Consider the following 26,317-nt stretch of genomic DNA (forward strand, 5'->3'; position numbering starts at 1 on the left):
AAGGAGATCCAATCAATCCATCCTAAAGGAGATCAATCCTGGGTGTTCATTGGAAGGTCTGATGTTGAAGCTGAAACTCCAATCCTTTGGCCACCTCATACAAAGGGTTGACTCATTGGAAAAGACCCTAATGCTGGGTAGGATTGGGGGTGGCAGGAGAAGGGGACGACAGAGGATGAGATGGTTGGATGGCATAACCGACTCGATGGACATGGGTTTGGGTAGACTCCGGGAGTTGGTGATGGACAGAGAGGCCTGGCGTGCTGCAATTCATGGGGTCGCAGAGAGTCGGACACGACTGAGTGACTGAACTGAACTGAAGGCCTTAGAATCAACAGGCTGACTGGAGAGAAAGATAAGAGATACCTAGACCAGGAGTCCTGACTGACCTAGGCATCTGGGGTCACTAAGCTAGAAGGCCCTTTAAGCTCTTCAACTCCTCTTTCACCAATTTCAGTAGGAAATCTTAACCTTCTATTTGGAAGAGACAATGGAAAACTAGATGCTTTCAAATGAAAACATCATTGAGTTCTGTTGCCCCATCAACCAAACTACATTCATTTATTCATTCAAACAGCAAGCATCTGTTGCACATCTGCCACATGCCAGCACAGGGCAAAGCTCTGGGGATGAGCGTGGCTGCAGAGCCTGCCCTCCGCCCCTCTTCACTCTGTCCACCCTCCTCAGCCTAGAGCCTCTCTCATGGCTTGGTTTCCATTCCCACTCACCTTCTCATGAGTGAACATTCAGCCATTCAGCACTTTTTCCCATGATTTCAATCTACTTGTATTTGGACATTTACATGCTCAAAATCCTTCCATCTTTAAAAAAAAAAAATGCCTTATGGACATTTTTCATGCTCAAAATTCTTCCATCTTTATAAAAAAAAAATGCCCTCTGACCCCACTTTAGGAATTTGTTAAATGGAAATTTGTGTACACATATGAAAACATATGCAAGTAATATGTACAAGTATGTTCTGAGGAGCATTATGTGAGGGAGCAAAAATGTCTAAATAAAACTCAAATTCCAGAGAATACTACAGCACAACGGAGTATTATATATCTGCTGCATGTAGCCAGATATCTAAAATATACAGACTGTGCACCTGAAACTATCACAACACTGCTAATCAGCTATACTCCAATATAAAATAAAAAGTTTTAAAAAATAAATAAAAATAGAAAAAGAATATATGGATAAGAATATAAGCTTCAGCAGACTATACAGCAATAAACCCAATTTTTTAAAAGTGTATGTATGTGGTAGCACATGCACAGAAACTTCTGAAGGATGTGCCTCAAATTATTAACAGTGGTTATAAATGTGATTATGTGAGAGAAATGAAAGAATGTGATTATGGAGGTGAATCTCCATCCTATTTAAAATCTTTACAGTGAGTACATACTGTTTCAGTAACCAGAATAAAACAATAAAGATAAGACGCTACCATAAAAAGGAAACACAAGTTTATCAACCTTTCCCACTGCACCTACTGCATTACAACACAGTCCAAAATCCTTACTCACTACCACCAGCGCACTGGGTGAGCTGGTGGGCCTCCGATGGGGATCAGCCTCTACTACCTGGCACCTGGCTCTAGCTCAAGTCATGCATGAGGTGCACACAGATAAACCTAATGTGCTTTTATTCCCCTTACCTTAGTGACAACTCAACAGTCATTGACATAACTGACCATGTGACCGTGACCTCTTGTGAAGATTCTCTTCCCTTGCTTTCCTTCTCTTGGGAGATTCTTCCATCTCACTGGTCTCTTCTGTTGGTGCCTCCTCCCTAACTGAACTTTCACTTCTAAAAATATCCAGGGCTCTATCTGAGGCCCATTCCTCTCTAATGTGCCAGTAGCATCTGTTAACACCTCTAGGCCAAAGCTTCCAAGTGCATCACTCTATTTCCGATGTCTTCTTTGAACACCAGGTTTATACATCCATCTGCCTATGTGATGCCTCAACTGAGAAACCTCCCAGATGTCTCAGATGCAGTGTTCATACAGAACTTATGTTTACACATGCGTGCGTGCACACACACAGAGCTATTCTTTCTCCATTACTTCTTGTTTCAGTAAATGGCACCACCATCTATTCAGCTCATCCGGTCAGACACCTGCCTGTTCTCCTGGACTCCCCTCTCCCCCTCATCCCCACAGCCAACATTCACCAGCGTATGGTGCTCTTGATGCTGTCTTCCTCTCTCATCTTACACTGTTAAGACTCCAGGAGCCCTTATCTGGACTATAGCACTAATCTCCTGACCTGCCAGCAACTTTTGCCCCTCCTAATCTTTTCTCCCTAGAGCAGCCAGAGACCTTTGAAAATACAATTCTGACCAAGCACTCTTCTTCTACTTTAAACCCTTTAGTGGCTTCCCATTAAGAGGAGATTTTCAAATTTATGACAACAAGCATGTGTTATTTCTGTAATGGGGGAAAATAAGAACAATAATTTTTAAAAGAAGTGTGGTTAAAAAGTGACTGTAAGTACAATGAGAGCAGGGGTCATGTCTATTTAATCTGATGCAGACCCTCAGTGACTAGTCAAGGTCTCTGCATACAACTGACCCTAATAAATACTGACTGACCGAACACGGAATAAATGAGTAAGATACAGCAGAACTTAGAATGGCCATAGAGTTGAGGAAGGTATATTTTTGTTTGTTGTGCTTTGTTTTGTAAGATGAAATATATATTCACACGGTATATTTTATGTATTCACACACACACACATGTTGATAGGCAAGTGTGAAAGAAAAACACATAGGAGGAAGCACTGATGGAGAGAGAGGGGTTAACCTATATCAGAGAAGCAAAGATGAGTGCGAACAAAAATTTACATGTACATTACACACACACACACACACACATATATTTATACATGGAAAAGAAAGAAAAGCAGTCGAGAGCATCTCCTGAAGGTTTCCACTTCCTCTCTGGTTTAAGAAGATGATCTACTAAGCATGAGGGGAAAGGGTGTGAATAACGACACGAGGAAAGCAGTGAGAAGTAGAAATTGTATCTGTGATTGATGAGAGCCAATTAGGTGTGTATGGTTCAGTTTTTTTTTCTGCTGGCTTTGTCCTGAACTCTACCAATGCTCAAGACCGTTTTTCTTTTTGACTTCTTGCTCCTGAGAAACAGTCCCCCAGAGTCAGTACTAGAAACAAGTGTTTCATAATAATCTGGAGGACTGATGAAATAATTCCCACACCCCACTCCATGAAGATCCTGTCTTAGTAAGTGGGGGAGGGGTGGCTCTCATTGCTTTAAGGAAGTTTAGTCTCTTGAGCCATAAGTCACTGGCCTCATGGACCACATTTTCTCCTTAGCCACTGTACTGACCACTGCTGAGCACACTGGGTTAGTGATCACACCCATCAGTTAAAACCATACTGAAGTGAAATGTCCACTCTGTCTTTCCATCTAACTGAGAAACAGCAACATGGAGCAAAGAGGAAATAGAGATGGGCTATTATCTACTCACACATGGCTTGGATGGGAAGGGCACATTTCCTGGTAGGTTACAGTCAAGACAGTCATCCCTGCTACAGGATAAAAGGGAAAAAATAGACTTCTCTCTATTAACTTTCTTGTCCTCCAGGTTCAAAACTAATACTTTATTTACTTATGAGAACTTGAATCCAAGTATGCTTTGGAGTTGAACTGCTATCGCCTGAAAATAGCACAGAGGGGAAAAAAAATCAGAATTTTTAACCTTTTAACAGTTTCTTGTTCATGAAATATGGGCTGCAATTTTACTTGAGACTTCAAAGATGTCAGAGTTACAGAAACTGACAAATACAAGGAGACGCTTACATTCTGCATTTTTTCAGCTGGCTGCTGCAATTTTGTTACTATATCTAGGGCTTAGTTACCCATCATTATCTATTCAGAGATAAAACGAACCTATGGGTACCAAGAGACCTGACAATTAACTATTTCAATTCACTGGTCTTCTCGATGAGGAAATAATGATGAGAGAGAATGCTCAAGATTAAATGCATGCATGCATGTTCAGTTGTGTCTGACTCTGCCACCCCATGGACCCACTAAGCTTCTCTGTCCATGGGATTTCCCAGGCAAGAATACTAGAGTGGGTTGCCATCTCCTCCTCCAGAGGATCTTCCCTACCCAAGGATCAAACTCACCTCTCCTGCATCTCCTGCACTGCAGGCAGATTATTTATCACTTGAGCCATTGAGGCAGTCCCAAGATTAAATGGTTTGCAGCAAATCTGGGGATAGACCCCAAGTCTCCTAAATCCCAGCCCAGAGAACATTCCACCACACACCAGCCCCCAACTCTGACTGCAAGTAAGGAAAGAAATGAATGTGGTGAAACCGGAGATTCAGAGCATATACAGAAATCTGTTTCACAAGTATGATCAAATGTCTCATTAACAATTACTTAAAGAAGGAGTACTAAACATATGCATTTAGTTCTGTTCCCTCCTCAAATACAAGAATATAAAAGAGATAAAGACAGAGAATAGAACTAGAGAGAGTAACACAATTTTGAAAGATGGAGAGCAAACAGACAAATGGCAACTGGCTGGATAGGCTAGAGAAAGCTCAGTCCCAAACTAGGACCACTTAGAAGCAGCCCCATTTAAATGATAAATCCCCAAGACTGTGAGGGTGGTGGCACCAGGTTCCTCTGGAAATGGTGGTGGAGGTGGGGCAGGGCAATGGCTGAAAATCTGTTTACATAGTTTAAGACCCAGTGCTCTCCCTCACTCCCGGAAGACAAGTGGCTTGTTCAACCCCCCAGGTGCCACCTAGGAGAAGACTGGAAATGTAACTCCTGAAAAGAGCCAATAAAGGATCATTGGACTAGAGGAGTCTAGGCATAGTTGCGAAGGGGATTTCATACTGAAGAGATTACACGAAAAATTACTGCTCAATGAAGAGGCCACCAGCCTTCAACTGGGCTTTCTGACTAGTCATATTTTCACTGGGAATCTGATAGGCTCATTAAAAAAAAAGATATAACTATACTAACAGCAGGATTTCCAAAATAAAACAAACAGCCTAGCTAGGTCCCCACAGAATGAAGCCCAAAATTGCCAAACCTCATTCACTTTCAAAGCTAATCTAAAACAGGAGGAAACAGAAAGACTTTCCAGATATTAAGGTAAGCACATAGCAGAGAAACACCAAAGCAACTTGGAGGAAAGAGAAAGTCACATAAAGATGAAATCTAAAAATAAAATTAAAGACTCAAGCATCTTCAGAGATCTGAGAAAAGTATATTCATGAAATAAGGACAAGATGTTATTAAAGACAGAGAAACAGAGAATGAAAAAGAGCTTGCAGACATTAAAATGAAAGCAGATTAAAAATTCAATAGATGGCTTGAAAGAGAATTCAGGAATGTCCAAGAAAGTTGAATAGGATGACAGAGATGGAAAACAGGAAAGATGGAGAGTTTAGGGACTAAATCAGGACAGCTAATATCCAAATAACAGTGTTCATAGTCAAAGAAAAGGAGAAGTAATTGTGATTTCCAAAATCAAAGGACATTTTCCCCCAGAACTAAAGGACATTGTTTTTCCTTTACAGAAAGGACAGAAGTAGGATGTGGAAGAATGGGGTTTCCATAGTAAAAAGGCCAACTGAGTTTCTAGCATATAAAATGCAGACAGACCTACACCAAGGTACGTGCCTGAGTGGGTACTTGGTTGTGTCCAACTCTTTGCAACCCCATGGACTGTAGTCTACCAGGCTCGTCTGTCCATGGAATTTCCCAGGCAAGAATACTGGAGTGGGTTGCTATTTCCTTCTCCAGGGGATCTTTCTGACCCAGGGACTGAACTGGCATCTCCTACACTGGTAGGTGGGTTCTTTAACACTGAGCCACCAGGAAGCACACCCACAGTACATCATGGTAATTCCCAGAGAAAGAGTTCTCATATGAAGGATTTTAAGTCAGAATGACAGGAATTTCTCAAGTGTAACTATGGATGGCAGAAACTTCAAAATTCTGAGAACAGGTGATTTCTACCTTAGAATTATAAACTTAGTCAAGCCATCAATTAAATGCCAGTGCAGAACAAAGGCAATGTTGGATCTACAAGTCTCAAAAAGTTACCTCTCACATCCACTTTTTCATAAAAAAACTGGAGAATGTGCTCCACCAAAATGAAGTCATAAACAAACAAAGAATAAGTCATAAGTTCCAGAGACTGACAGCTCCAAAACAGTAGAAGCAAAAGGAGACCTCAGAAGGGCAGCAAAGGGGAAGCCCTAGCTGTTTTATGACTGAGAAAGCAATTGAGACAGATCAGAGGTTCTGGGAGGAATTTCCCCCAAAGATGAATCTGGTAGATCCTCTATGTTGGTTAATTTAGGGAGAAGATTTACAACTGGGGTAGAGTCTGAGGTTGAATATTCATAAGTCCATAAAAAATTAAGAGATTAAAAAAAAGTCAGTATCTGCTGGGCAGTCTTAGAGAGGAAAAGTAATCAAATGACATTACAGGGCTCTTCTGTAGAAAGTATCACAGAGCTATAATAAGCACTGCTTATTGATCTCACCAAAATTACAATACAATACAAAATTACAATATAACACAGCTAAGAGGGTGGGGGCTGGAAGAGTGTGTGAGGAGAAGAGGGGGCAAGGGTAGATGAAGGAAGCTAAATACTCACTTTTTCAGTAATAGATAACTCCTCGAAATAAAACAAATAGACAAATAACAACACAAATATCTTAATTAAAGATATAGAAGTAATTACTAAAATAATCGGCTAAAGTTAAAAATGCATGCCTCTGGGGAATAGAAAATGAAAGAGGAGATGCTGCTATTTTTCATAACAAATCTTGAAGTATTAATTTTCTAATTATGTAAAATGCTATAAACTAATTATACCAAACTTTGACAAAAATAAAAGCTTAATTCTTTCCTTTAAAAAAAGGAGGGGGGTGGTGAGAGCTCATGTTAAACATCTCATGACAGACACATATCAACACAAGAATCCATGTTCCAGCACCTACTATTCATCAGTGTTGTGAAAGAGGCAGAAAATGCAACAGCTAATAAAGCAGAAGTCTCTTTCCAGGGAAGTTACATTCCATAATAACAACTAAACATAAATCCTTTAAAAGTAATTGATTCTGCTTAGGGATAAGGAAATACAGCGGTCATGGTAGAGAATAATAGAGAAAATAAGAATTTTGAGTAGTGCGGTCAGAGGAGGTTCCCTGAGGAGTGATACTTGAGACCTGAAGGATGAGACAGAGCTGGTCACGCAGGACTAAAGAAAGAACACTCAGAAAGAAAGAGCATTCCGGGTTGGGGTGGAAAGGGGAGGGGAGGGAGAGCAGGGAAGCCAGCCAAGGGTTCTGAAGCAGAAACCTTGCTGTGTTGAAGGATATGATTAAAAGCGGTCAGTATAACTGAAGATTCAAGCAGTTGGAGGCTGAGGAATGAAGTGAGGCTGAAGAGGAGGCGGGGGAAAGGACACTGCTAGGAGAGCGGAGAATGGCATCCCAGTGTTTTCGAGCGCTCTGCTGATCCCCGCGCTGGGGAGGTCTCCTGGAGAAGGAATAGCCACCCACTCCAGTATTCCTGCCTGCAGAATCCCATGGACAGAGGCACGTGGTAGGCTACAGTCCACAAGGTTGCAGAGTTGAACACGACTGAAGCCACTAAGCATGCACGCACACGCCGTGGCAAGAGGAGACAACAGACCAGTTGCTAGACACTGTCAACGGTGAGTCAGGCTGTCGCTGGCACCAACCGCCAACTGTTTCCTAAAGATGTCACTTGCTCCACAGATCAGCAGTAAGTACTGGTCCTGAGAAGGGTTCGTGCCCCAAACAGCTCCCGTGGGGCAGCCTGAGACCTCACCTCAGTGCCCGTGTGGCTTTGAGTAGCAGCTTGTGAAGGGCAAGAAGCTTTTCACTAGGCAAACCCAGTGTTGGTGCAAAGACTCATGAAGTAATGCCAGTGAGGGATCACACTGTGGCAGAGCAGACACAAAGTTGTGTAACCTTGGGCACATGTGCAACTTCTCTGAGCCTCCATTCCATATCGTGACAATGAAACAGGAGGACAAGTCTTTGCTCAAACTATCATACAACTGCGCTCATTTCACACGCTAGCAAGATAATGCTCAAAATCCTTCAAGCTAGGCTTCAACACTATATGAACCGAGAATGTTCAGATGTACAAGCTGGATTTAGAAAAGGCAGAGGAACCAGAGATCAAATGCCAACATCTGCTGGATCACAGAAAAAGCAAAGGAATTCCAGAAAAACGTCTACTTCTGCTTCATTGACCATGTTAAAGCCTTTGGCTGTACAGATCACAACAAACTGGAAAATTCTTAGAGATGGGAATACCAGACCACCTTACCTGCTTCCTGAGAAACTTGTATGCAGGTCAAGAAGCAACAGTTAGAATCAGACATGGAACAAAGGACTGATTCCAAATTGGGAAAGGAGTACATCAAGGCTGTGTACTGTCAGCCTGCTTATTTAACTTCTATGCAGAGTACATAATACAAAATGCTGGGCTGGATGATTCACAAGGTGTACTCAAAATTGCCAGGAGAAATAACAACTGCAGATATGCAGATGATACCACGCTAATGGCAGAAAGTGAAGAGAAACCAAAGAGCCTCTGATGTGGGTAAAAGAGGAGAGTGAAAGAGCTGGCTTGAACCTCAATATGCAAAAAATTAAGACCATGGCATCCAGTCCCATCATTCGTGTTGCTTGAGTCTTCAGCTGTGTCTGACTCTTTGGGACCCCATGGACTGTAGCCCACCAGTCCATGGGACTGGACTGTGGATGGGATTCTGTCCTCTGTCCATGGGATTCTCCAGGCAAGAATACTGGAGTGGGTTGCCATGACCTCCTCCAGGGTATCTTCCTGACCCAGGGATCGAACTCACATCTCTTATTTCTCCTGCATTGGCAGACAGCTTCTTTACCACTGAGCCATCAGGGAAGCCCTTTGGTCCCATCACTTCATGGCAAACAGATGGAAAAAAGTGGAAGCAGTGACAGATTTGTTTTCTTGGGCTCCAAAACCACTGTGGACAGTGACTACAGTCACAAAATTAAAAGACACATGTTCCTTGAAGAAAAGCTATAACAAACCTAGACAGCATATTAAAAAACACAGACATCACTTGGCTGACAAAGGTTCGTAGAGTCAAAGCTATGATTTTTCCAGTAGTCATGTATGGATGTGTGAGTTGGACCATAAAGAAGGCTGAGCACTGAAGAACTGATGCTTTCAAACGGTGGTGCTAGAGAAGACTCTTGAGAGTTCCTTGGACAGCAAGGAGATTAAACCAATCATTCCTAAGGGAAATCAACCCTGAAAATTCATTGGAAGGACTGATGCTGAAGCTAAAGCTCCAGTACTTTGGCCACCTGATGCCAAGAGCCATCTCTTTGGAAAAGACCCTGATGCTAGGAAAGACTGTGAGCAACAGAAGAAGGGGTGGCAGAGGATGAGATGGTTAGATAGCATCACTGACTCAAACTCCAGGAGATAGTGAAGGACAGGGAAGCCTGGCATGCTACAGTCAATGGGGTTGCAAAGAGTCAGACATGACTTAGCAACTGAACAATAAAAGTACTGGAGCAAAGAGGGACAATGAAGGAGAAACCCAGGATGATACCCAAGTTTCTGACTTTTTGCAAATAGGGAGGATGATAGAATCAAGATGGGATGTGGAAAGGCAGGTTCAGGGAGATGGGATCCAGAAGTGAACCAAGAGTTCTCTTTGAGCATGAGACATCCGACGTGTCCAGGAAGCAGTCAGATATGGGGCCTGGAGGTCAGAAGAGGTCAGTACTGGACACATACATACACTGGGGAGTCATCAGCTCATTGATGGTGTGGAAAGCCCTGGGAACCAATGAGCATGCAGAGTGAAAAGCAGGCCTAAGACACAACTTGAAGAATTCTCCACATTCAGAGGTCCCCAAAAGGAAATGCCAGTGAAGGATCAACAAATGGCTAGTGAGTAGAAGGGGATTTCAAGAACGGAATGGAAAACTGTGCTGAAAGCTACTCAGAGATCTAGTAAGACAGGATGGGAATGTACTTATTGGAGGCAGAGACACATAGAACTTGAATGACCCTGAGAAACCACACAAGAGTGATGAGAAAAGGTATTAGACCATCAAGAGTGAAGGTAACATGAGTAATAAAGAGCTATAGTACATCTAGACATTTTAGAAATTCTGCCTTAAAGGGGTACAGAGAAAATAGGGGGAGAGACAGACAGGGATATTAGGGTCTAAGGAGATATCTGGCTCTTTTTTAATATAGGGGTACCAGACAACTAGGGGGCTTCCCAGGTGGCTCAGCAGTAAAGAATCCACCTGGCAATGCTGCAGATGCCAGAGGCGCAAGTTTGATCCCTGGGTCAGGAAGATCCCCTGCAGTAGCAAATGGCAACCCACTCCAGTATTCTTGCCTGGAGGATCTCACGGACAGAGAAACCTGGAGGCTACAGTCCATAGGGTCACAAAGAGTCAGACATGACTGTCATGACTGAGCACACACACCAGAGCATTAATTCCCTTATTCCTTCAGTTGTTCAGAAAATGTGTATTAAGCACCAGAACATCATCCTTAGGGAGCTTTCAATCTGCCAGAGGACAGAGGCAATAAACAAATACCCATTCGCATATTTCAGGTGGGGAGAAATGCTTTGAAAACAAGTAAAGCATGTGAAGGGGACACAGAGTAACAGTGGTATTTCAAATGAGTCAGAGGGCCAGCTCGGAGTGGGTAGCATTTGAGAGAGAACTGAATGAAGTGCAGGAGAAGGAATTCTAGACAGGAGGGGATTGGGAGGTGAGAGGGGATGAGGACAGTGCTCCGGGTTGGGGCTAGGGGGTGCAGCTTGTCAGGGAACAGAGAGTCCGGTGTGTCTAGGGCACTTCAAGAGACAGGCAGGGCAGGAAGAGCTGGGGACAGAGTGGGAGCAGGGGCCTTAAGTACAACATGGCTGAGAGTTTGAACTGTATACAATCTGGAAGGAATCCACTGAAGATCTCATAAAAGTCTAACACAGAAGGATCGCTGTGACTGTTGTCTGAACTTGGAGTGAAAGGTACACAGCTGAGGTTCACTTAGGCGGTGGTTGCAGAATTCCCACAAGATTTGGTGGTAGTCTGCACTTGGATTTAGGAGTGGGGGTGGGAAGTTAGGAGCACTGGCATTTGGAATGGATGCTAATGGCTCACATATGAGATGGGAGAGAAAGGCAGGGATCAAAGATGACTTCAGTTTCGTGGCTGAGCAACTGGGTAGAGCCATTGCTGAGGTGAGAAACAACAGGTGTGCGGGGTTAGAAAAGAAATCAAGAACTGGGTTTTGGACGTGTCAAATTTGAGATGTCTATTAGATAAACAAGTAAAGAGGTAAAACAGGCAGCTGCAAAGCAAGGGAGACATAGGAATTGAAGATAAGTCTATGAAGTCATCAACATGTCAATTTAAGGTATTTGAGGCCCCGGAAGTAAAGGAGATCACTGAGGAGTAAGTTAAGATGGGGAATAGGACAGAGAACAAAGCTCTCGGGGCTGCAAAGTTTAAGGGCCAGGAATGGGGAAAGACAGATCCAGCAGAGGAGACAGAAGAAACAAGGGAGTTGTGAGCAGAATCAAGATGGAGGAGCATCACAGAAGCCAAGTAAAGAAAGAATTTCAGGAAGGAGGGAGTGGTCGGCCAAAAGCCCAGGGCTGCTGAGATAAGCACGAGCTCTAGAAGAAAGTGCAGGGGCCTCTGTGACTCATGATGAATGAAAGATGCTCTGAAATAACATTCCTGGAATAGGGACACTTTCTGAGCACTAACTCTGTATCAAAGTTGTAAACAGATACACAGCAATCAAGCTGTTACTGTTCTTGTCTTACTGACAAGGAAACTAAGGCATAGAGGTTAGGTCTCTTGCCCACCATCACAGAGCATATAGTAAAGCCAGGATTCTCCAGCTCAGGAACTGCAGGGCAAAGCACAAACTATCAATCATTTTGCTTTGCTGCCTCCCTCAAATCAAAGGCATGATGTCTGAGCGAGATCACAAAATTCTATCTGACACTGTATGTCTTGTGGCTAAAAATAGCCACTGATGACCATTCCTTTCCTCCCTTTAAAATCACTACAATGAATACGCTGGAACTCTTGAGGGTCACTACAATAACGACATGCCATTTTAAAATCAGAACTTTATAAGATGTCGTGCTTTTAACTGTCACAGAAGTCTGTAAATGTTAACTTACTGGTGTTTAACAACAACTCTAGGGGAAACTAAAGCCAGCCTTCTTCTACCAGCACAGCAAATGCTCAGAGTTAATAACCAGGCTCTTTGGGAGACATCTTTATTCTCATGAAAGGCCATGTTAAGGGGAAAATACAAGAACTCTGGAATCAGACAGACAGGATTCAGATTCTGGTTCTGCTCCCTAGTGAAGAGGTGAGTACAGACCTCTTCACATGCAAAAATCAATGTGAATAATTCCTTATTTGCTGGGCAGTCATATTTGATGTGGAGAAGGCAATGGCACCCCACTCCAGTACTCTTTTGCCTGGAAAATCCCATGGACGGAGGAGCCTGGTAGGCTGCAGTCCATGGGGTCGCACAGAGTCGGACATGACTGAAGCGATTTAGCAGCAGCAGCAGCAGCATATTTGATGGCACAATATGGGTGAAAACACTAAACACGGTTCTTACATATTTAGTAGACTCTTCCCCTTGGATGTACTCCTGAGCATTCAAAATTGGTGAGACAGAAGTTGGTTACTTAGCAAAAACCTTTATTGGTTTAATTTTTCATCCAAGTAGCAGCAAAGAGCCTGGAAAAGTGGTTCTTTAAAATTTCTTACCTTAAAAAGTTATACAAATGTTGACTTTATTCACAATATAATCAAATTATAATATAAAATGTTGTACATTTACCTCCAGCTAAGTAACTTAGCTTTCTCCAGAAATTTTTAAGGACATTAGTTTGAGGAAGATTTCCCAATGAACAGTGGCTTCACTTATACTCTGCCACACTGCCGCTTACGTGGAATATGATGACTCTGAACCTATGAAATCTTAATAAGACTTCCGAAAGATTTCATACACACGGGCCATTACCGGCTACTGACTACAACCTCTTTATATCCAACTTAACATCTACCCAACAATGTAGCCCAGTTGGTAGACTTGACTCCAAAAACTGTTAACTCTGAGTTCTCCAAATGAGAAAAACAGCAACTTTCTGCTACCCTATGTAGAGCCTCCAGGCCACCTGTAAGGTAAAGATATACTGACTATATTCTAAGACAAATTTCTGTAATGGCTATAATAGTAAACATAAATACTGAAAATCTGGAACCAATTTTCAAATAACAAGATAACAGGATAAACATGACCTTAAGCAAACTGAGATGACAGAAGAGTGATAGTTCTTCATTGTTATTTTCATTTTTCATTTTTCAAGTACATATATATATATTTTCAGGTTATTTTCATTATGGTTTATTATAAGATATTGAATATAGTTCCATTGATTTTTATGTCCATTTCTGTGCCAATACAATTCTGTTTTGATTTTTATAGCTTTGTAGCACTGTCTAAAGTCTGGAAGGGTTATGCCTCCAGTTTTGTTTTTCTTCAGTACTGCTTTGGCAACTCTGGGTTTTTTGTGGTTCAATATAAGTTTTAGAATTATTTGTTCTAGTTCTGTGAAAAACGTCCTGGGAATTTTAACAGAGGTCACATTAAATCTGTAGAGTGCTATAGGTACTAAGAGCATTTTAATAATGTTATATCTTACAATTAAAGAGCATGGTATTCCCCTCATTTCTTTGAATCACCTTCAATGTCCTTTATCAATCTTTTGTAGTTTTCAGCATAGAGGTCTTTCGACTCCTTTGTTAAGTTTACACCTAGATTTTTCTCTCTGTGTGTATATGTACGTGTTTGCTGTGATTATGAATGAGATCTTTACTTTTGCTTTCTGATATTTCATTGTAGGGCAAAGAAATGCTACAAGTTTCTATATATTAATTTTGTGTCCTGTTACCTTGCTTAATGTATCGGTTCTAATATTTTCCATGTGGCATATTTAGTCTTCTCTATAACATATCATGTTATCTGCAGATAATGACAATTTTACCTCTCAGTTTTCAATTTGGATACTTTTATTTCTTTTGCTTGTCTGATTGCTGTGGCTAGGACTTCCAATACTATGTTGAATAGAAATGGTGAGAGTGGGTGTCTTTGCCTTATTGATGAAGTTGGCAAAAAGCTTTCAGCTTTCACCTTAAGTATTATGTTGGCTGTGGGTTTGTAATAAATGGCTTCTATTTTGTTGAGAAATGTTCCCTCTATACCCACTTTGGTGAGAGATTTTTATCATGAATGGATGTTGAATCTTATAAAAAAATTTTTGGCCCCTATTGAGATGATCATATGATTTTTGTCTTTTCTTTTGTTAATGTGGTATATCACATTGATTTGTGTATGCTGAACCATCCTTACTACCCTGGAATGAATCCAACTCGACTATGGTGTATGATCAGTTTTTTGTGTGTGTGTGCATTGTTGGATTTGGTTTGGTAATATTTTGTTGAGAATTTTTTCATCTATATTCAAAGGTATTTACCTGTAGTTTTCTTTTTTCAAAGGTATTTGCCTATAGTTTTCTTTTTTCATGGTATCTTTGTATGGTTTTGATATAAGGGGGATGGTGGCTTCACAGATGAATTTGGAGTATTCCCTTCTTTTAATCTTCTGGAATAGTTTAAGAAGGACTAGTTTAAGTTCTTCTTTATATGTTTGGTAGAATTCCCCAGTGAAGAGTTCTGATCTTGTACTTTTGTTTGTAGGGAGCTTTATTATTACTATTATTATTATAGATTCTATTTCACTTTTAGTGATTTGTCTGTTTAAAATATCTTTTATCTTGACTCAGTTTTGACAGGGTATATATTTCTAGAAACTTATCCACATCTTCTAGGTTGCCAATTTGTTCACAGCATCTTCTGATTTTTTGTATTTTGGTAGTATCAGTTGTCTTTTCCAGTGAGTCAGTTCTTTGCATTAGGTGGCCAAAGCATTGGAGCTTCAGTTTCAGTATCAGTCCTTTCAATGGATACTCAAGACTGATTTCCTTTCAGATTGACTGGTTTCATCTCCGTGTAGTCCAAGGGACTCTCAAGAGCCTTCTCCAACACCACAGCTCAAAAACATCAATTCTTTGGCACTCAGACTTCTTTATGGTCCAACTCTCACATCCATACATGACTACTGGAAAAACCTTTGACTATACAGACTTTGTCAGTAAAGTAATGTCTCTGCTTTTTAATATACTGTCTAGGTTGGTCATAGCTTTTCCTCCAAGGAGCAAGCGTCTTTTAATTCATGGCTGCAGTCACCATCTGCAGTGATTTTGGTGTCCAAAAAAATAAAGTGTCACTGTTTCCATTGTTTCCTCATCTATTTGCCATAAAGTGATGGGACTGGATGCCATGATCTTCATTTTTCGAATGTTGAGTATCAAGCCAGCTTTTTCACTCTCCTCTTTCACTTTCATCAAGAGGCTCTTTAGTTCCTCTCTGCTTTCTGCCATAAGGGTGATATCATCTGCATATCTGAGGTTATTGATATTTCTCCTGGCAATCTTGATTCCAGCTTGTGCTTCATCCAGCCTGGCATTTCGCATGATGTACTCTACATATAAGCTAAATAAGCAAGGTGACAATATACAGTCTCAACATAATCCTTTCCCAATTTGGAACCAGTCCGTTGTTCCATGTCTGGTTCTAACTCTTGAACTGCTTCTGCTACATCTTACAGATTTTTGTAAGGTTGTGTTTTCACTGTCACTAGACTTGAAGAATTTTCTGATTTTTTTCTTTTAATTTCACTATTGATCCACTGGTTTTACTGAATAATATGTTTAGTCTCGATGCTTTTTTTTTCCTGTTTTTCTTTCTGTTATTTCTAGTTCCATTCCGTTATGCTCAGAAATGATGTTTGAAATAATTTCTATCCCCTTAAATTTGTTGAGGCTTGTTTTGTGTCCTACTTTGTGGTCAATCCTAGAGAATGTTTCAGGCGCACTTGAAAAGAATGTGTATTCGGTATTTTTTGGATGTAGTGTCCTGTATATTAAGTAAGTTAAACTGTGTCACTTGATATCTCTGTTGACGTATTAATTTTGTCTGGTTGATCTGTCCATTGATGTCAGAGCAGTATTAAAGTCTCCAATTCTAACTGTATTTCTGTCAATTTCTCCCTCTGTGTCTGTTGTACTTGTTTTACATATTTAGGTGCTTCTATGTGCTCTGCTTAAGTCACTCAGCTGTATCCGACTCTCTGTGACTCTACATGGACTATAGCCCATGAGGCTCCTCTGTCCATGGGGATTCTCCAGGCAAGAATACTGGAGTGGGTTGTCACACCTCCTCCAGGGGATCTTCCCAACAGAGGGATCAAACCTATATCTCCTGCACTACAAGCAGATTCTTAACCATCTGAGCCACCAGGGAAGCCCAGAAATACTGGAGTGGGTAATCTATCCCTTCTCCAGGGGAACTTCCCAACCCAGGAATTGAACTGGCATCTCCTGCAATGCAGGCAGATTCTGTACCACCTGAGCTACCAGGGAAGCCCAGATGTTTCTAAACTGGGTGCACATATGTTAATAAGCATCAAATTCTCTTCTTATATTAATCTTTATCATTATGTAGTGTCCTTTTTTGTCTTTCTTTTTAAAATTATTTATTTTAATTAGACACTAATTACTTTACAATATTGTGCTGGTTTTTGCCATACATTGACATGAATCAGTCACAGGTGTACATGTGTCCCCCTCATCCCATTTTTGTCTTTCTTTATAGACTGTGTGGATCACAATAAACTGTGGAAAATTCTGAAAGAGATGGGAATACCAGACCACCTGACCTGCCTCTTGAGAAACCTGTATGCAGGTCAGGAAGCAACAGTTAGAACTGGACATGGAAAAACAGACTGGTTCCAAACAGAAAAAGGAGTACATCAAGGCTGTATATTGTCACCCTGCTTATTTAACTTATATGCAGAGTACATCATGAGAAACACTGGGCTGGAAGAAGCATAAGCTGGAATCAAGACTTCCGGGAGAAATATCAATAACTTCAGATATGCAGATGACATCACCCTTATGGCAGAAAGTAAAGAGGAACTAAAAAGCCTCTTGATGAAAGTGAAAGAGGAGAGTGGAAAAGTTGGCTTAAAGCTCAACATTCAGAAAACTAAGATCATAGCATCTGGTCCCATCACTTCATGGGAAATAGATGGGGAAACAGTGGAAACAGCAGCAGACTTTTATTTTTGGGGCTCCAAAATCACTGCAGATGGTGATTGCAGACATGAAATTAAAAGACGCTTACTCCTTGGAAGGAAAGTTATGACCAACCTAGACAGCATATTAAAAAGCAGAGATATTACTTTGCCAACAAAGGTCCGTCTAGTCAAGGCTATGGTTTTTCCAGTGGTCATGTATGGATGTGAAAGTTGGACTATAAAGAAAGCTGAGTGCCACAGAATTGATGCTTTTGAACTGTGGTGTTGGAGAAGACTCTTGAGAGTCCCTTGGACTGCAAGGAGATCCAACCAGTCCATCCTTAAGGAGGTCAGTCCTGGATGTTCATTGGAAGGACTGATGTTGAAGCTGAAATTCCAATACTTTGGCCACCTGATGCTAAGAGGTAACTCATTGGAAAAGACCCTGATGCTGGGAAGGATTGGGGGCAGGAGGAGAAGGGGACAGAGGATAAGATGGCTGGATAGCATCACCGACTCAATGGACATAAGTTTGGGTAAACTCCGGGAGTTGGTGATGGACAGGGAGGCCTGGTGTGCTGCAATTCATGGGGTTGCAAAGAGTCAGACACAACTGAGCGACTGAACTGAACTAAACTGATGGACTTTGTTTTGAAGCCTACTTTGTCTGATATGAGTATTGCTAACCCTATTTTCCTGCAGATTCTATTTGCATGAAATATCTTTTTCATCCCCCCACTTTCAATCTATGTGTGTCTTTCAGCCTAAAATGAGTCCCTCATAGGCAATATATTGTAGGTTCTTTTTTTTTTTTAAATCCAATGTGTAACTCTATCTTTTTTTGTTCAGAGCATTTCATCCAAAGACATTTGAAGTAATTCTTGATAAATATATATTTATTGCTATTTTAAACCTTATTTTCTAGTTGACTTTGTAATTCTTCTTTGCTCATTTCTTCTTTTTGTTTGTCCTTTTGTGATTTGATAGTTTCCTCCTGAATTATTCTTGAGTTCCTTTGTTATTTATTTTTGTGAATCTGCTGTATACTTTTGATTTGTGGTTACCCTGGTTTTTAAGTATGGTGATCTGTAACTGTAATCACTGGCTTTAGACTATTAGTCATATAAGTTCAAACACATTCTAAAAGATTTTTTTTTTACTCCCCTCCCTCTACATTTTGTGATTTTGAGGTCCTATATCACATCTTCTTGTTTATCTTTTCTATTAATTGTAGTTATAACTACTTCCACAAAAAAAAAAAAAATCTGCTTCTTCTTTTTAATCTATGTACGGGCTTAGCTAAACGATCTTCAATCATTTTATATGTCTGCCTTCCCTATTATGATTTTTACCTTTCCTATAGATTCCTGCCTCTTTTCTATGTAGGAGATGGTGGAGACATGGGTTTGATCCTTGGGTCAGGAAGATCCCCTGGAGAAGAAAACGGCAACCAGCTCCAGTATTCTTGCCAGGAAAATCCCATGGACAGAGGAGCCTGGCAGGCTATAGTTCATGGAGTTGCAAAGAATCAGACATGACTGAGCAACTGAGTACATCCATTCCTGTGTAGGGTGTCCAATATTTTTGCTGCTGGGGTTATTTCTGCTATAAATGCCTGCCACATCTTTCCTCAGAGCGTGCTGGGCATTATCCCCTTGATAGGGGGTGTGACTGACATTCTGGTGTCCAGTTCCTGCACTGGGTGTTGGGCGGTGCCTCCTCTTTGCTCTGTGGCTGTCACAGCTCTTTCAGTTGTGAGGTCTGCTCCACAGCTGTTGCAGCAGAAATCCTGAGGGTCAGGTTCAATAAAGCTCCACCATCCCTAAATATATAGTTTGCCCCTAAGGAGGTGAGCTCAGAAGCAAGTGAGACCCATGTGGTCACAGTGAACCTATATGCTTCCTATGCAGGTATCCAAGATTTTGCCCAAATTAGCCCAAGGTCAAATTCCCTTCTCTAGTATATTCATCCCAGACCTAGTGCTAAGCTGGTGGAGGGGCCAGAGCATTGTTGCTCCAAAAACTAAGGTGACTAAACTGTGGCCTGGGACCTACGTTGCCTCTGTGTCGGGTCTCTTCCTAGATCTGTCTACCCCAGATTTGCTCCAAGCTTTCGTGTGAGGTGGGTGAAACTACAACACTCCTACTGAGGAGGAAACTGCTGCATACTCTTGCCTGGGGCTGTCCACCGAGGACATGGGATTCTGTGATGCCATCAGCCATGTCATGTGCTCATGAACAAAGTCCACTGCTGTTCAAACCTGCCCTCACTGTTGGACGGCTAATAAACTCAGATGTCAGCCCGACTCCCACCCTGTACATGCTGACAAAGCATAAACCACCAGAGCCGAGCCCTGCTATGAGGTAGCTATCAATAACCATGGAGCTCCACTGGTGGACCCATATCCTGCCCTACTCGCACTAACAATGGACCACACTTCAAGTCCTCCAGGCTCTCACCACGAAGCTAGACCAAGTCTTCTCCCAGGGTCCCTTTGCTGGAGTTTGAGCACTTTAGCACATACTAGCTGCCCCACCTGGAATGCATTTCAGGCTTGGAAGTGCAGCGAGGTGGCAGTCATCAGTGTCAGTGCTGGACTCACTCTGCCCCGACTGCTAGCAAGCCAGCATGTGCGTGTTCCTCAAGAGCAGAGTCCAGGCCCCTCCAGCTCCCTATCCGTCCTGGCGGGCGTCCCAGCAGACACAGGAGTTTCACAAAGCAACCTGCCTCTGCATACACTCTCTCCTTTATAGATCCCTGCCAGGGAAGCTGGTCTCATTATTTTCAGTTCTACTCAGTTCCATGAGGATCTTTCTTGCAGCTCTGGTCATTTAAGAGATCTTCCCTGAGTGTCTGGTTGGTTTTTGGTGAGAATTATTCTATTTGTAGATATCATTTTTGATATGCTTATGTGAGGAGTGAGTTTTATATCCTTCTATTCTGCCATCTTGATCTCCCCAGTAGTCTTTTAATCAGTTGAACAGACTTTAAAATACTAACCCAGAGAAGCCAAAGGATTTAATTCAGCTATGCTAGTGAATGTGGTTACTCAGTTACATACACAACATGATAAAGGAAATTAAAAAAAAAAAATTTTTGTAAAAGAGTATTATTTTCAATTTGTCTTAAGGTAACACTAGGTGCTCCCTTTCACTGATGCTACACACACTTGTGTGTAGGGCTTCCCTTGTAGCTCAGTCAGTAAAGAATCTGCCTGCAATGCAGGAGACCCGGATTCGATTCCTGGGTTGGGAAGATCCCCTGGAGAAGGAAATGGCAACACACTCCAGTATTCTTGCCTGGAGAATCCCATGGAGAGAGGAGCCTGGTAGGCTCCCAGTCCATGGGGTTGCAAGAGTCGGACAGGACTTAGCGACTACACCACCACCACCACACACACTTGTAAGTATGTTATTTGGAAGCCCCTAGATGTTATAAACATGCTTTACCTTGAGCAACAGGTAAAGCCACAGAAATCTTGCTTTCATTACTTCGTCATCAAAATCTCCTTGATAAACTCTCCCCCTCCCAACGCTCTCTCTTGCAAGGCAAGGGTGGGCAGTATTTGTGTTTGAGATCCTGACCCACAGCAGAGTGGGTGGTTGGAGAGAAAACAATAACATTTGCTCTCAGAAGCTACTTTCAAAAGGAGTAGATTATTTTTAACAACTCATGAGGGCTAATTGGCAAATAAAGAGTTAGGGAACTTCAATTCACCAAATATTATCCTCAGACTGTCAGCTCTAGGACAAGGCCCCTGTCTTTCTTGCCCTTTCGTTAACTTGCTAGCATGTGAAGAAGACACTACTAAGCATGCACTTCTTCATCTTATGCCAGCGAATTACCAAAAGGACAAGAAAGACATGGATCTTGTCCTTCTAGAGCTGACAGTCTGAGGGGAATGGTGAGGAGAGTGCTGTTAAATATAAAGGATGGACGTCTTACCCAGGCTGGATGGGAGAGTGGGTGGAGCCATTAAAGGCCTCTTGGAGGCAGGAACATTACCTAAAGGATGAGGAGGCATCAATAAATACAACAAACAAATATACCTTGGCCAGGCTAGGCAGCAGACAAACCAGTCAAAAGCGTCAGACCTGAATTCCAGACCAGCTTGCACAACAATCAGGATCTGACGTTGAGCAAGCCATCTGACCTTTCCAGTTCTCCTTTTCCTTATTTATGATATGGAATGGTTAGATTGTGTCCCTTGCTGTGCATCAGAAATCGTCTGGGAGTTTTCTAAAAATCCTGGATCCTGGATCCCCCACAAAATGTGGTTTTAATTGGTGGGGCAGCAGTTTTTTTTTGCAATAGCTTTCCAGGTGACCCTTACCTGCAGTCCGGGCTGAGAACCACTGGGTGAGATGAGCCCTCAAGCCTGTGGTTCTCAACCCTTAGTGCACTGTCACATCCTCCCAGTGTAGCCTGCATTCCCAGAAATTAAGCGAGACTCTCTGGGGTGGGACCCTGGCATCAGTATTTTTGAAGGTTCCCAGGCTGAGTCCCTGGTGCAGCCCAGGTTGAGAACCACTGTTCTAGGCTCCCTGGTGACTTCAGTTTCCGATATGGCCAGTGAAAGATGTGAAAGGGAAGGAAAAAGAAAAGCCCATTTCTCCCATAAGAATGAGAATTTTTGTGTCAAATTAAAAAAAGAATTGAGTGCCAAAAGCTACCAATAGATTTTATACAGAGTTGTATCACACAGTAAGGTTGATTTTGGATATGTGTTAAAAATTCATGTTGATGCATGACAGGTAGAAAATGTCCATTCCAAAATGCTCTCAGTTCTAAATTCAAGATTCCATGAACTGCATCTATAAAATGACTCCATGGTGTGTTCTCTGCAATACTCTGTATCTGATTTGCATGGTTGACTGTAATATGAATATTACATTCCCTACCCCCAAGGTTACTTAAATCTACTTATTAGGCAATGCTGAACTAAACAAACAGTAATTAGAAACGCTCCAGAATATCTTTTAAATCTGTTGCTAAATTATATTTTGCCTGCACCAAGCTCATACACACAGCATGTCTACAAGCATCATGAAACCAAAGTCTCAGAAATATTTACATTAATAAGAGCATAAGCTACCTCTGGGCCCTCACATGGGATTCTTCAGGGATGCAAGGACTGCTTCAGATGAAGGCTGTTCATTACTGTTGTTTCCCACATCTGGGTAAATAAACCACTGCCCACATGTGGTTAGAAATCCTAGGAGAAAATGAACTCTCTGGAGGTCTGGGAATGAAGAACACCTCTGATAGACTGCCTCATTTCCTGAAATGAGTCAGAAATGAAAGTAATTCTTCAGAAAAGAACAGCTGCACGGTGGTACAGCTTATAAAATAACACCAGATGATACCTGTGGCTAAGAGGCTGGGTCTGGGGATAGAGAGAGGGCCTAGAGAACAGGGCTGGGGCCCCTGCTCTGCACTTAATCTTGGAGCTGCTGCTGTTAGCTTGGAGGGTCTGCAAATCCAATGAGTGGCTGGGCATCCTGGTCTCAGCTGTAAATCTTGATTAGCAGTAAGACTGTTCGCATTCCATTAGAAAGCTGGCCCCTCTCCAAAGGGTCGGAGTAGCCAGAAAGGATTCATGTGTCATTGTGGACACGGAAACAGCAATTCTTGCAAGAAAAATGGTTTTGCTTAACTAGAAATAGCCTATGGCTGCTGAGTTAGGACAGCCTTTCCCACTGAGGAGGAAGGACCACTGTACAGAGATGACCTAAGGCCTCCCAGGGAAGGTCGTCCCTTCACATCATGCAGGAAGAAGAGGTACTAGCATAGGGTCAGGGACTGGAGGGTGAGAAAGACAAGCTCCTTTCACAACAACAATCCCAATAAGAACCAAGAAACAGGAAGGTGATAAATACAGGCTGTTGTCACCAAAAGCAGGTGCCAGTTATTTTTATTAGGTGACCTGTTACTATTCTTTCCATGATGGGTATTTAAAAGAACTCCATTGTTTATAAAGGCGGGAGGTGGGGAGGTGGTGGCTGGGGAGGTTGAAAACAACCTGAGTGCCTATTAATAAATGACTAGTTAAATTAAAATCTGGTAATTACACAGCAGAATATTGGGTAGCCATTTAAAAGAAGGCCAATTCAGAGTATGTGCAGATATAATATGTACTCCGGATGATACATTAGGGCCCGAGAAAAAAATGCTCCTGGATTCCGTATAGTAAACATGTATTGGTGTAAATGTATTTAAAGAAGCTGCCTTAGAGTAGGAGGAGGGGGTTAGGAGGGTATCATTCTTCCTTTTACACCCTCAATACAGTCTGAGTTATCTTTTCATGTACCTACCACCCCACTGCTTTTAAATAACAGGCATTAACTAGGAAGGCTATTTGGTTTTCTCTTTGTACTAGTCTCTCTCTATGTAATTTAAAACAATGAATGTATTTTAAATAGATATCATGGGCTGAACTGTGTCTCCTCAAAATTCATCTGTAGAAGCCCTAATTCCCGATACCTCAGAATGTGACTCTATTTGGAAACAGGCCTCTAAAGAGATGATGAAGTTAAAATGACGTTGTTAGAGTGGGCCCTAGTCCAATCTGATCGGTGTCCTTAAAAACAGAGGAAATATGGACATGGAAAGACCTTGGTGATGTTCACACACAGAGGAAGGACCATGTGAGGACATAGTAAGAAGGTGAGGTCTGCAGGCCAAGGAGAGAGGCCCCAGAAGAAACCAAATCTGCTGACACCCTGACCTTGGACTTCACAGGCTACAGAACTGTGAGAAAATAAACGCTAGCGTTCAACCCTCCCAGTCTGGTATTTTGTAGGGAAGTCCTAGCACACTAACACAGTACAAGTAGACCTTATTTTATTGCACTTCATTTACTGCACTTTGCAGATACTGCCTTTTTTCTTTTTTTAAACAAATTGAAGGTCTGGGGGAATCCTGCATCGAGCAAGTCTATTGGCACCATTTTTCCAAAGCAGCATTTGGTACTTCATGTCTCTGTGTCACATTTTGCTAATTCTCACAACATTTCAAACTTTTTCACTGTTGTTATATTTGTTACAGCAATCTGGGATCAGCGATCTTTGACATTATTATTGTAATTGTTTTGGGGCACCATGAACTGGACCCACATAAGACAACAAACAATACATATTGTGTATGTTCTGACTGCTCCATTGACCAGCTGTTCCCCATCCTGCTCCTTCACCCTGGGTCTCCCTATTCCCTGAGATACCTACCACAATACTGAAATGAGGCTAATTAATAACCCTACAAGGGCCTCTTAAGTGTTCAAGTGAAAGGAAGAGTCAAGGGATGTGGCAAACTCCATTGTTGTGTTATTTTAAGAAACTGCCACAGAAACCACCACCCTGATCAGTCAGCAACCATCATCAAGGCAAGACCTTCCAACAGCAAAAAGATGCTAACTTTCTGATAATGAAAGTCAGATGACTTTCTGACTTTCAGGTAATGGTTAGTATTTTTTAGCAATAAAATAGTTTTAAATGAAGTTATGCACATTGTTTATATGACATAATGCTATTATATACTTAGCATACTACAGAATAGTGTAAACTTTTATATGCAGTGGGAAATCAAAAAATTTTGACTCACTTTATCACAGTATTCACTTTATTGTGATGTTTGCTTTGTTGCATTATTTGCTTCATCATGGTGGTCTGGAATTGAGCCCACAAAATCTCCCAGGAATGCTTATATATACACAAATAGCTGGATGCAATTCAGGCTAACATAACATGGAGAGAGGTACCCACAAGTCTTCAGTGGTCAAAACCCCACCATGTTTGCAATGATGTAGATGGCCTCATCTGACATGTGAAGAAATTGGAGCTCATTGTGCTTCTGACTAAATCAGGGTGACCCCATTTAGTGACTTGAGCCAGGACTAGAACACACTAGAACACATTTCCCACCTCAGTTAGGACTCAGTCCATTTATGTCATTTATCTTTTATGATATTTTTTAACAAGTCCTGTAACTGAAAGGACTAACTCCAAGTTCAAGATATTTTATTAGTGTCTTTTAAAGGCTTAGCTTATATTCAAAAGGCTTTCTTCTTGCGCTGATAACTAATGAAGAAGAAGGTGTAATCATAATACTATTACTCAATTTAAAAAATAAAAGATTTGGTATCTGGGTTTCTAAAAAAAAGACCAGAGAAACAGCCATATGACATATTTATGCACCCATCTAATTTTTTATACTTTAATATATGTGGTCTCAGTTCACAATGCAATATATTTTATTAAAAGTATGATAGTCCAAGGCTAAAATTTATGAAATTTTATATATTTTATAAATTAATCAATCCTTCCTTTAAAAAGTAGAGTTCAGTAATCAAAGATAAACTGACAGACTTTACTTACAGATTCCATAACCCAGAAGTAGGCTGAGATTCAGGCACATGAAAAGAAGATCAAAACTTGAAGACAGATATCTAGTACAGTCAGTGTAGGTCACGTTCAGAGGAAGGCAGACTCACTGTTGCTTTGACTGGTTAAGGAAAGTTTCACCAAGGGCCAAGAGTTGGAAACCAATTTGGGATTAGACATGTAGAGGCTAAGGAGAGGTAATGTGTCCAGGTCTGCCTGGGCACTGAGTATAAAATTTTGAACCAAGAACTGTGTACCTAAGATCCTAACAGAGTGCTTGGCACATAGGTGTTTGCCTGTGCTGGGGCAGTGGGGGAAAGACACAGTATGTTCACCCTGGGGTCTGTGGGGCAGGTCCTGTAAGGAGGCTACGGGATATAAAGGAAAAGAAGTTGGGGCCAACCTGTAGACTGATTAAAGTCTGGGGAGGCTTTAAAGGTGTTTCTAAAAGAGAATATTAAAGAACACAGATGAGACCAGCACTGACGTGCAGACTGGACCAGAGGTGGTAGGGAAATAACAAGAATCAATCAATCAATGGGTTACTCAAAGGAGATTAATCAGGTGACCTGCTGGGAAAAGTCTCAGCTTCCTAATCTATAACATGGGCATTATACTATCCTATCTCCAAACCTA

The 26,317-nt window shown here is 41.6% G+C and overlaps 1 protein-coding gene across 4 annotated transcripts in view; it reads right to left on the reverse strand.

The window, feature by feature from the left end:
• Positions 1-26,317, reverse strand: part of ANO6 (anoctamin 6) — a 226,014-nt gene that overhangs the window by 149,988 nt on the left and 49,709 nt on the right. For 2 of the 4 annotated variants that reach the window (XM_081593568.1, XM_081593566.1), the window contains exon 2: positions 21,249-21,308. The exons of the other annotated variants lie outside the window; for them this stretch is intronic. In XM_081593568.1, the coding sequence (XP_081449694.1) occupies positions 21,249-21,308 (60 nt within the window). The remainder of the gene's footprint in view (positions 1-21,248; positions 21,309-26,317) is intronic. 4 annotated transcript variants of the gene reach the window in all.

Source organism: Giraffa tippelskirchi, chromosome 4, assembly GCF_054371585.1.
Source record: "Giraffa tippelskirchi isolate mGirTip1 chromosome 4, T2T-mGirTip1v1.2.pri, whole genome shotgun sequence".
Classification (NCBI taxonomy): domain Eukaryota; kingdom Metazoa; phylum Chordata; class Mammalia; order Artiodactyla; family Giraffidae; genus Giraffa; species Giraffa tippelskirchi.